Raw genomic sequence first — 10,582 nt, 5'->3', positions numbered from 1 at the left:
AAATCTCTCCCATGCTCGGCAGTGCATTTCGAGACCAAAGCATCCTTCATGGTCAGCCAAATCGTCATTTCGACGTATCTATGCATCAATCGTTTATCAGACATCGTCAGAGAGCCGTTTGGACTGCTGCACTCATATAATTTGGCACATTTGCAATACTACACTACTATTGATCATTGTCTTTACCACGTCGTCCATGGTAAGCTCGGTGGAACTCCGCAATGTCAGGGAGCAAGGTCTCGAATATGTGGGCAAGTGTACACAGTTGTTAGCAAGCCATCGACTCGCTGTAGCCCAGATCTAGCAGTCTGTTCCTAGGACGTGAAGAACACGACCAAAAACCCCACCCAGCTCCCAGCCACGCCGACTGCCGAATAAGAACTGATGAACATCAGAGGCAAGAACTCGTACTTGGCACCAAAAACAAGCCCATGCAATCCAGCGCAGTACGCAATCAGGGGTATCGATATCGCAATGTAAAGCAAGGAGAATCTGTCGAACAAGAACACTCGCGGCTTCTCAGATCTGTCTTGATGTTAGCTTCAACTCAATATCGCGCTGAAACCATTGAGATAGACTTACGCTGGTGCGAGTTGATCAAACGCAAGAAGGAACGTGATGAGCCAAAGCATAGTGTACACCACCTTCACTGGGAACTCCATGGCCGTGAAGAGCAGCGGGAACAGACTCACGTGACCGGCGACTGCTAGAGGTCTGAATGCACCCAGATAGCGTCGATCCTTGAGAGCCAGAAGACTGAAGGGTATAATGACGAGTAGTATAGCCTTTTCATGAACGTGATATCCGAAAAGGAATGACGCATATCCGCAAAGTGTGGTGGTCGCCACAAAGTTGTCCCATGTCGGATGCACGAAGAGCTTCGCGAGCGCTGGCTGCACCGTGGTCAGTACTGTTCCAAAGCAACTCGTGCAGAGACGCTTACCAATTGGGCGGCCAAGGTGAGTACGAATGTCATGGCACTCGACACATTGGGCAACACCGCGAAAGATGTGTCGCCCACCAGGCCTCGAGTGACGCTGTCCACTGCGTCCCGATTGATGGGAAGCTTCAAGTATGGGGCCACTACATGCTCTGTCAGTGACCTGTAAGATGCAATCGAATATCAACACTCACAGTGGATTAGTACTCGGTCCGTGAAAGAGTACATGGCCCATACATTGGGTGCCCAATATGCATGTGTGAGTCCTCTCGAAAAGGGAAACAATCGGCTCAGCAGCTGTGGGATCTGCTGGTGATATATGAAAGGTCCGAAGGCCAATGCAACGATTGCTGCGATGCTGACTCCCAGTTTGATGCAGTTGAAGATCCTGATGTCGAAGATCGATCGTGGTCCGAGGCAATACGCTCGCAACAAGTAGACGAAGTACGCCGGTGCGAGGTAAACATAGATGTGCTTCAAGCAGAGCAGCGTAGCGAACAGTATACCGCTCAATAGAAGACCTCCCTGCTGGCGACGCGCGAGAACCATGGAGAGGATCAGAACTCCATACATGAAGCCATTATACTGGAAGTGGATATGATCAATGATCAATAGACCAGGCGAAAGCAGGATCGAAAGCGCGGCCGCATGTGACTGCTTCCTTGTGCCAATGGGCGATGTCCTCACGAATCTGCTTGCGATCAGTGCTGCAAGATAAACTCGATTGGCGGTAGTACTCACAGCATCAACGCACAGATCAGAACGAACTCGGTCAGGATGACTGTTGCTCGCTGGAAGTAGACGGTTTGCCAACTGCCGTACTCCAAATTATTGATCTCCAGCATTTGAGGGTGTATGAGCCTGGCAGCCTGTGACATCGCCCACTCGAAGTATGCAAAGAATGGTGGATAGTCCAGCGTCCATTCTGATGTGGCTTCATAGTACCATTTGTCGAGTGGTAATGAATTCGTGATGGCGAGCCAGTTTCGATGGACCTCGAAGTCCGTTGACTTGTACGCTGGCCAGAGCAAGACCTTGAGTGCGGTGGCAACCACAGCACACTGTGGGATTGTCGGATACAATTCTGTCATGTCGGGTATTATGCAGTCCCGGAAGACCTTCTGTTCAGCTCATTGTCGTGTTGTGGCCAGAAATCTTTCGCGACGCAATGGCAAGGGTAAGTGCAGGCGCCGCCGGAGCGGCTACGCTAACGGCGGGATCGTCCGGCGGAAGGACCGTGACCACGAACGAACGGCCTCCATTTCACTCCGTCATATCGTTGACTGTCTTCCTACAGCGCAAGCACAAACGTTAGCCAACATGTCCACCATCACAGGCCTGACCGACAACGCCGAGACGTGTCTGCCACCGAATGAGGACTCCAATAAAGCTGGAATGCTGCTGAGCACGAGCTTCCTTGCAGATCCTTGACACGAAAGGGGCTTGGCTGAAGCATCCATGCGAAAGGAAGGAGTTGTCCCAGCATCTGAGTGCTCCCACTGTGAGTACAAGAACACCCCGATTTCCTCTGTCTGTCTCGCTGTGTGTTCAGTCATTCGTTGCTTACTCACGAGCGATGTGTCACTCCTTTGCTGCTTAATTGTTTCGTTGTTCTGCTTTCCGCGGTATTATGCTGCCACCCTTACGAAGATGGATCCTTGGAACCATTTTCTCGGTCTCTTTGTTTCTTCTCCTCTGGAACACACTCCTTAACTTAGTGCCCCATGGACAACGAATCCCACCTCAAGCGATCGATCGCATTATACACCCAGGTCTCCTGAAACCGAAGTTCCGATGGCGAGACGTACCCCAGCAGCATCCGCTGCACGAATTCACACCACTGCCTAGTGGTCCGAAAGTTTCGATTCCCCAAGTTCAACATGATTTTGCGCCAGAGACCTTGCAGCAGGCAGCCGAGCGGAAGCGACGGCTGAGCGCGGTAGAGGCAGCATTCAGACACAGCTGGGAGGGATACAGTAGGAACGCGTGGTTGCAAGATGAGGTGTCTCCTCTTACCGGAGAATCGAGGAATCCGTTCGGAGGATGGGGAGCAACACTTGTTGACACATTAGACACTCTTTGGATAATGGGCATGAAGAAGGAGTTCAAAAGTGCCGTCTCTGGACTTAAAAAGATTGAGTTTACGACAGCTACATTGAGAGAGGTGAACGTATTTGAGACGACGATCCGCTACCTTGGTGGACTGCTGAGTGCATACGATGTCAGTGGGCATAAGCACGACATTCTGCTACAGAGAGCGGTCGAGCTGGGCGAAATGATTTACCACGCTTTTGATACCCCGAATCGGTTGCCTGTGACGAGGTGGGACTGGCAGAAGACGGCATTGGGCAAAGACCAAGAAGCCAAAAGTCAATCTCTGGTCGCTGAGGTCGGCTCGCTCACACTGGAATTCACCAGGCTGTCGCAGCTTACTGGCGATCCGAAGTGGTATGATGCAGTCGCTCGCATCACCAACCTCTTTGAGGAACAGCAAAACCACACCAAGCTGCCTGGACTATGGCCTACCTTCGTCAATGCACGCAACGCCGACTTCAAAAAGGACACCACTTTCACGATGGGCGGCATGGCTGACTCGCTGTACGAGTATTTGCCCAAGCAACACCTCATGCTAGGTGGTCAGAACACCCAATACCGTGACATGTACTTCACGGCCTTGCCAAAGGCCAAGAAGCACCTATTCTTCCGGCCATTGACTCCAGACAACAAAAAGGTGTTGTTATCGGGAACAGCTAAGCGCTATACCTCTCACAACATCAAGCTGCAGCCACAGGGCGAACATCTGGGATGCTTTGCTGGAGGCATGGTCGCGCTGGCTGCGAAGATCTTCCACCAGACCCATGATTTGGAGACAGCGCGCGAGCTTGTTGATGGCTGCATCTGGGCATATGAAAGCATGCCTGCTGGGATCATGGGCGAAATCAGCTCTTTCTTACCCTGCCAAGAGGCTGACTTTGCAAACTGCACATGGGATGAAGAGCTGTGGAAGAGGACAGTAGTCGAGAAGAACAACAAGGGCTTCGTACCGGACCAGTTCGTTGACGAAGCGCAGCAAATTATAATAGCCAAGAAACTGCCGCCCGGTTTCACCCAGATCGACGATGCTCGATACATACTCAGACCAGAGGCCATAGAGTCAGTCTTCATTCTATACAGAATTACTGGAGACGAGTCGCTGCGAGAAAAGGCTTGGCAAATGTTCGAGTCTATCAGCAACGCCACCAGAACCTCAATTGCACATGCCGCGCTGAAGGATGTCACTCAGCTTGAGCCGGAGCGGGAACTACTCGATAACATGGAGTCGTTTTGGACGGCGGAGACATTGAAGTACTTTTACCTCATCTTCAGCGATCCGAGTGTGATCAGCCTAGATGAGTATGTGTTCAATACTGAGGCACATCCGCTGCTTCGGCCTAAATAGCGCAATACAAGGATCTCAAAAATTCGTGTGAGGCCGGAACACATATCTGCCATTAATTAAACTCTGGGTCTTACCTCAGCGGGTGAGCATCCACAGATTCACTAACGCGGCATGTGTCCTCAGAGAGTCCACTGTGTCGGCTGACTCAGTGGATGCAACAAAAAAATCCACCTGTCCTCAAATTTATATTTCAGAACTTGACTACTGCGACGCTGCAGGAGCACACCTGCAAATACATCAACCAACTATTAACATAACAGCTAAAATGTCAACCAGCATGACCTCCAATACCACCAACGACATCCCCACCGAAATGGCTGCCGCCTCGACCACCGACACCACCGCTGGCACGACCACCGACACAACCACCAACGCGACCTTACTCCTCAAGACCGCCTTTCGCTACATCCTCATCTACATCCTCAGCATGCTTGGCATCTGCATGACATTCGTGACCCTGCAATTCATCGTCCAAATCCTGCTTTTTCTTCCCTGGAACCTCCTCAGCTTCTTCTGGCCAAACTCCGAGGAGGGTATGTTGATGGCAATCAACATCTTCGCGGGCGCAATACTGCTCATCGCGGTCAGCGTAGGTCTTATGCCAAACGACTACTGACAGGAAGGCTCCGATGTGGTTGAGAATTTTTGGGTCATGCTGTTCGCGGTCTATGTTCTGGTGGCGCTGGCGTTCTCTACGGTGGCGGGAGAGGTGGCTGGTATTTGCAGGCTCTTGGTCGGACATTGAAGGGGTCATATGTGGTCACGCCTATCAGGCGCGGCTGTGATTGGAAACGGCTGCTCAACAGACCGAAAGTACTGCAACAGCACAGAGTTTCTGTCGTAATCCAAACTCTTGCGCGAAGCACATCGTCTCACAACCTACGATGCGACCAGAATCCGGACAGCTGCAATACCTGCGCAAGTGCGATCCTTCTCTTACTCTCTTCTTCTCCTCGTAGCCGCCATCATAATGAAGTCGTCCCCAAAGCCATTAACCCACCCCTCTCCCGCCTGCTCCCTCTCAAGCTCTCCCTGCGCAACCATCGCCACCACAGTCCTCATGAAAGGCTTAAGGTCCGCTTCCAGCGCCTCACTAACACGTCGAACCTCCCACTTGACACCCTCGGCCTGTCAAAGATGGAGTACGTCAGCATCATAATTATCACACTTCATGCAACGACCGGGTCTTTCATCCCGCCCAAGAACAAGAGCGGTCACTTGAGACATACCTCAACCCTCCCATAAAGCACCCGGCACCTCTCCGCATACCATCTATGCACCTTCGGCTCAGCAGTCTGATCCGCCCGATACCGCCAGGCAATTTTATCAAGGCTGCTGGCGCGATCCGTCGTCCAGCGGCGTAAATTCGCATAAGCATCATCGCTGCATTTCTTGAACCTCAGGACAATGGTCAAATGGTTATTTGATCTCAACGCTTTCTGCTCGGTGCTATATAGCGAGCTCAACACACTCTGCAAAGTTTTGAAGTTGAAGTCTGTCACTGTGGCTTTGATGCTTGCAGTGGAGAGGAGGATGGGAAGATATTCGATACGGGTTTGGCGAGAGGCGAGGAGGAGGGCTGGGATTGGTTTGAGTTTGGATTTTGCCGTGGATGGGTTGAAGAGATGGAGTGTTGAGTCGTGGGCTGCGAGTTCGTAGATGTCGTTTCGTAGCTCTGCTGGGAGGGAAAAGAAGTTGATCTGCTTGGTTTGGGTGGCGACTGTGGCGGCTGAGGATGCGTCTTCGGGTCGTTGTTGGACTTCCGCCTTGCTGCTTCGGCGCAATCTTTTGAGCATCTTTTCTGAGATGGTGTCTTGTCAGTGTACTAATGTTGTATTGTAGATTTGATGCTGTGGGTGGAAGTAGCATGAGATGTGGAGGTGTGGTGGGTGGGCGGGGCTAACGTCAGCTGAACATGAACAGTCGATGTACTGTACACACGCCTTCTGGCTGTAGAGCGCAGCTATCGTACTTGTAAACAGGTGATCACGTCGAGGCGTTTGTACATGAAGCGAAGTATAGTCACACATATCATTACAAAGTCACAGCGGCATTGTCCTGCTTCCCGCCGCTCATGAAGAATCGCTTTTGCTCCATGCATCGCTCACTCGTACACCCAGGACATCTGAGACCCATCTGCCTGCTGCAGATCTCACCAGCTTTCAAGTGGTTGCCTGCAAGATCGGCAAGTGCTGAGATGAACGTTGGACTGCCGTTCAAGGACTCTGCTCTGCGTACTCGACCGTCAGCACCAGCTTCGTTCGCTTCGTGGATGACTTCCTGGTCGATCTCGTACAGCGTTTCGATGTGATCAGACGTGAAGGCGATCGGCACAAGGACAATGTCCTTCTGACCCTTCTTGATCAAGTTTGGTACAGCGTCGGCAGTTTGAGTTCCAAGCCATGCCGATGGACCGACTTGCGACTGCCAGACCAGACGGTATGGGTTGCGGTGACCGAGCTTCTGTTGCACTGCCCATACTGTTGCAGCGACTTCTGCCGGGTAAGGATCTCCGCGGTTGACCACGCTCATAGGCAAACTGTGTGCGCTGTACAGAATGACAACTGAATCCCGAATGTCTTCGGGGTACGTCTCGAGTGTTTTCGTGATGTTCTCGGCGAACGCAGCGACCAAGCCAGGTTGTGTTGGCCAGCGATCGATGACGCTCCACTGGATAGAGCCTTCCTCTGGCGCATCAGCATTTCGAGTGGGAGATTCCAATCGTTGCCTCCACTTCCATAACTCGTTCAGAGAGCTGCCAGTTGTGCTGCACGAGTACTGCGGGTATTGTGTGAAAGCGACTGCACGGCCACCTCTTCCCTTTCCAAAGCCATCTTCAAACAACTTGTTGTACATCTCTTCAGTCAGAGGGTTTGCATAGCGGAAGGCGACGTATGGCTTGTGTGGCGCACTTTCGGGATTCGTCTTGTCCAAAATCTTGCACATTTCCTCTGCCTGGTACTCGCTCCACTTGCGAATCGGGCTACCACCGCCAATATCTGCATATTGCTTCTTGATCTTCGGCGTTCTCCGTCTGCTGATCAATGGTCCCAAGTAGTTCTGTAGTGGTCCAAGGGGGATGAGGTCGGCGTCAGCAAACAGACGCGAGAGAAAGCCGCTCACTTCATCAGTCGTTGATGGTCCGCCCATGTTCATGAAGACCATTGCAGTCGGACCATTCTTGCTGAGCGAGTTCTGGGTGACTGGTGGTATCGCTCCGCCTACTGCTGTGGCCATCGATCGTTCGGACGTCTGCTGCCATAACCGTGGCTTGTGTTGATGAGCTCGGGGTTGCAATGAAAGACATTGCGACCCAGGAGCTCGCCGTGTGAGCGATCTGAGGGGTTGTTGGACACTCATTGCGTCGTGTATGTCGTTACAGGAGTGTAGAAGGGAAAGTGGAGGGCGACAACGTTTCTGCTGTCAGGCGATCCAGCTAGACGGTGATACGTCGACGATGATGCTTGAGATCGCGACCGAGGCACGCTACATGTAAATAAGCTCTTCGGATCTTTGCCGGACAGGGGTCTGAGATCGCGGTCACGAGAACTCGCGACGCGTTCAGGCAGACAGTCATTGCTGCCTGCGCCGACTTCAACATCAAACACGACGCGATGGTCGTTCTGTTCCATCGGGATTTTCTGTAGCACTGTGCTTTTGGAGCCGCAGTACAACTCCACACGCAATGACAGACATTCCCTACAGAATGGCGGAAGACTCAAAATACCCCTACGCCACGGAGGAGGATGAGGATGACGAGGAGGAAGTCGGCGAGTCTGGCTACAAGACTGTCAAAGACGCAGTGCTCTTCGCCATCGATGTCAGTGAGAGTATGCTCACAGTGCCATCCGATTCGGACCCAAAGAAGCTAGACACAGCACTGTCCCCAACGTTGGCAGCACTGAAATGCGCCTACGCGTTGATGCAGCAGCGCATCATTAGCAATCCAAACGATATGATGGGAATCTTACTGTTCGGCACGAAAAAGAGCAAATTTCGGGAAGGAGAAGACGAGGGTAACCGCGCTGGATTGCAGTACCCGCACTGTTACCTACTAACAGATCTGGATGTTCCAGCAGCAGCAGACGTCAAACAGCTTCGTACCCTTGTAGATGACGAGGAAGAAGCTGCCGACCTGTTGCAGGCCAGCAGTGAGGAGGAAGTCAGTATGGCCAATGTTTTATTCTGCGCGAATCAGATCTTTACCACCAAAGCGCCAAACTTCTCATCCCGACGATTGTTCCTGGTGACAGACAACGACTACCCGCATGCTTCGGATAGAAATGCGAGGAACAGTGCTGCTGTTCGTGCGAAGGATATGTACGATCTTGGAGTCACTATCGAGCTTTTCCCAATATCACATCCGGATCGGGACTACATCTTTGACAGGAACAAGTTCTACAACGACATTGTGTACTCTGCAACGCCATCTGACCCGGACGCGCCTGCGCCACTATCAGATGACATCAAAGCAGCGAGCAGTGTCGCAAAAGACGGGATCAGTCTGCTGCAGTCGCTAATCTCTTCCGTCAATTCTCGTGCCGCTCCTCGCCGGGCAATTTTCAGCAGTGTGCCTTTCGAAATCGGGCCAGGGCTCAAGATCAGCATCAAGGGCTTCATCTTGATCAAGCGACAAGAGCCGAAGAGAACCACGTATGTCTACCTGCCACCTGACAGTGACAAGGCGCAGATCGCAGTCGGTAGCAGCACGCTGGTGGACGAGGACACAGCTCGCACGGTGGAGAAGGTTGAGATCAGAAAGGCTTTCAAGTTCGGCGGAGAGACAATCTCACTCACCGAGGAGGAACTTGCAGAGGTCAAGAAATTTGGCGACACGGTACTTCGTATCATCGGCTTCAAGCCAATGAGTCTGCTGCCAATGTGGGCCAGCGTTGACAAATGCACTTTCATTTATCCTTCGGAAGATGGCTGGGTAGGGTCTACCCGAGTGTTCTCTGCCCTGCACCAAAAGCTTCTGCAAGATGACAAGATGGGACTCGCATGGTACATACCTCGCAAGAATGCCGTGCCAAAACTGGTGGCGATCATCCCAGGCGTGGAAGAACGTAACGAAGAAGGCGAGCAGAAGATGCCACCCGGGCTATGGCTCAAACCACTCCCATGGGCCGATGACATTCGAGAAGCACCGGAGACGAACCTAGTGAGAGCACCAGACAAAGTCGTGGATGCCATGCGCATCATCGTGGAACAGCTTCAGCTCCCCAAAGCAATCTACGATCCATACAAGTACCCGAATCCGTCACTGCAGTGGTTCTACCGCATCCTGCAAGCGCTGGCGCTCGAGGAAGATCTGCCGGAACAGCCCGACGATAAAACACTACCGAAGTGGAAGCAGATTCACAAGCGTGCTGGAGGCTATGTGATCGAATGGGGCGGCGCTCTCGACGAAGCCTTCGAAGAGTGGCAGACCAACAACCAAAAGAGCATCAAGCCCGCCACCAACGGAGGTTCGAAGCGCACGGCGCCGGCATCGTCCGCGCCTAAGACGAAGAAAGTGAAAGAAGAAGACGATGACGAAGGTGTCACAGATGCGCAAATGCGTGGTGCCTATGATGGAGACAAAATTGGCAAGTTTAAGAATGCTGAGCTGAAGGCATGGCTGCAGTCCAAGAATTTGCGGGCAGGAGCGAAGAAGCAGGATATGGTCGATGCCGTTACGAGCTACTTTGAGACGAAGATGGAGACCGACTAGGATGGCGAATCACGACTGTACGATACAAGCATGGTGGGTTTAGCGTGGCGTTGGGGGAGTGTAGTATAGACTGTCCCACGTGTCAGGTGCCAAAGTGCATCCTTCTCTTCATGACAGCCCTTTCTTCTGCCTGATTCTTGGTCGGCCACGCCGAGATTGTCCTGCATCACCCAGCACCACCACTCCTCGTATTTTCTCTCCGCTTTCCTACATTTTATAACGAAGGGGCTATTATCTTGACGGCGAAACATCTCGGGAGTACAATCTCCCACCCTTAAACAAAGCACGGGTCCCGAAAGACCGTCAGTTCGAGTCTGCCAGAGCTTGGTCCTTGTGTTCAATCAACATCCCTTGGTCTTCTGGACCCCGACTCGACGCGACGCAGCTACTACACGCTTTCAATGAAGTCGCCGCTGCAGTGGCTGCCTGTTCCCGCTGGTGCTTCAGACTCGATGAGAGGGTGGTGGTCGTCAAATCATTATGCATACCT

At 52.3% G+C, this 10,582-nt stretch overlaps 6 protein-coding genes across 6 annotated transcripts; 3 read left to right on the top strand and 3 right to left on the bottom strand.

Moving 5' to 3' along the window:
• Positions 1-314: 314 nt before the first annotated feature.
• Positions 315-2,031, bottom strand: CLAFUR5_05522 (Dolichyl pyrophosphate Glc1Man9GlcNAc2 alpha-1,3-glucosyltransferase; the record flags this gene model as incomplete). The annotated part of the gene is made up of 5 exons (XM_047904670.1): positions 315-525; positions 583-893; positions 944-1,083; positions 1,135-1,631; positions 1,682-2,031. The coding sequence occupies 5 exons, from the start codon at positions 2,029-2,031 to the stop codon at positions 315-317; spliced, it is 1,509 nt and encodes a 502-aa protein (XP_047761718.1).
• A 539-nt stretch (positions 2,032-2,570) lies between these two features.
• On the top strand, positions 2,571-4,379 carry CLAFUR5_05521 (Endoplasmic reticulum mannosyl-oligosaccharide 1,2-alpha-mannosidase; the record flags this gene model as incomplete). The annotated part of the gene is made up of 1 exon (XM_047904669.1): positions 2,571-4,379. The coding sequence occupies one exon, from the start codon at positions 2,571-2,573 to the stop codon at positions 4,377-4,379; it is 1,809 nt and encodes a 602-aa protein (XP_047762508.1).
• A 265-nt stretch (positions 4,380-4,644) lies between these two features.
• On the top strand, positions 4,645-4,995 carry CLAFUR5_05520 (uncharacterized protein; the record flags this gene model as incomplete). The annotated part of the gene is made up of 1 exon (XM_047904668.1): positions 4,645-4,995. One exon carries the CDS (start codon positions 4,645-4,647, stop codon positions 4,993-4,995), a length of 351 nt encoding a protein of 116 aa, XP_047761720.1.
• A 320-nt stretch (positions 4,996-5,315) lies between these two features.
• CLAFUR5_05519 (uncharacterized protein) lies at positions 5,316-6,175 on the bottom strand (the record flags this gene model as incomplete). The annotated part of the gene is made up of 2 exons (XM_047904667.1): positions 5,316-5,507; positions 5,609-6,175. 2 exons carry the CDS (start codon positions 6,173-6,175, stop codon positions 5,316-5,318), a joined length of 759 nt encoding a protein of 252 aa, XP_047762403.1.
• A 238-nt stretch (positions 6,176-6,413) lies between these two features.
• On the bottom strand, positions 6,414-7,739 carry CLAFUR5_05518 (Ferrochelatase, mitochondrial; the record flags this gene model as incomplete). Its single annotated transcript, XM_047904666.1, has 1 exon — positions 6,414-7,739. One exon carries the CDS (start codon positions 7,737-7,739, stop codon positions 6,414-6,416), a length of 1,326 nt encoding a protein of 441 aa, XP_047761889.1.
• Positions 7,740-8,064: 325 nt separating this feature from the next.
• Positions 8,065-10,092, top strand: CLAFUR5_05517 (ATP-dependent DNA helicase II subunit 1; the record flags this gene model as incomplete). The annotated part of the gene is made up of 1 exon (XM_047904665.1): positions 8,065-10,092. The coding sequence occupies one exon, from the start codon at positions 8,065-8,067 to the stop codon at positions 10,090-10,092; it is 2,028 nt and encodes a 675-aa protein (XP_047762398.1).
• Between the last annotated feature and the right edge of the window lie 490 nt (positions 10,093-10,582).

Source organism: Fulvia fulva, chromosome 5 (genome assembly GCF_020509005.1).
Source record: "Fulvia fulva chromosome 5, complete sequence".
In the NCBI taxonomy this organism is placed as follows: Eukaryota; Fungi; Ascomycota; class Dothideomycetes; order Mycosphaerellales; family Mycosphaerellaceae; genus Fulvia; species Fulvia fulva.
This window is presented reverse-complemented; position numbering and strand designations above follow the sequence as displayed.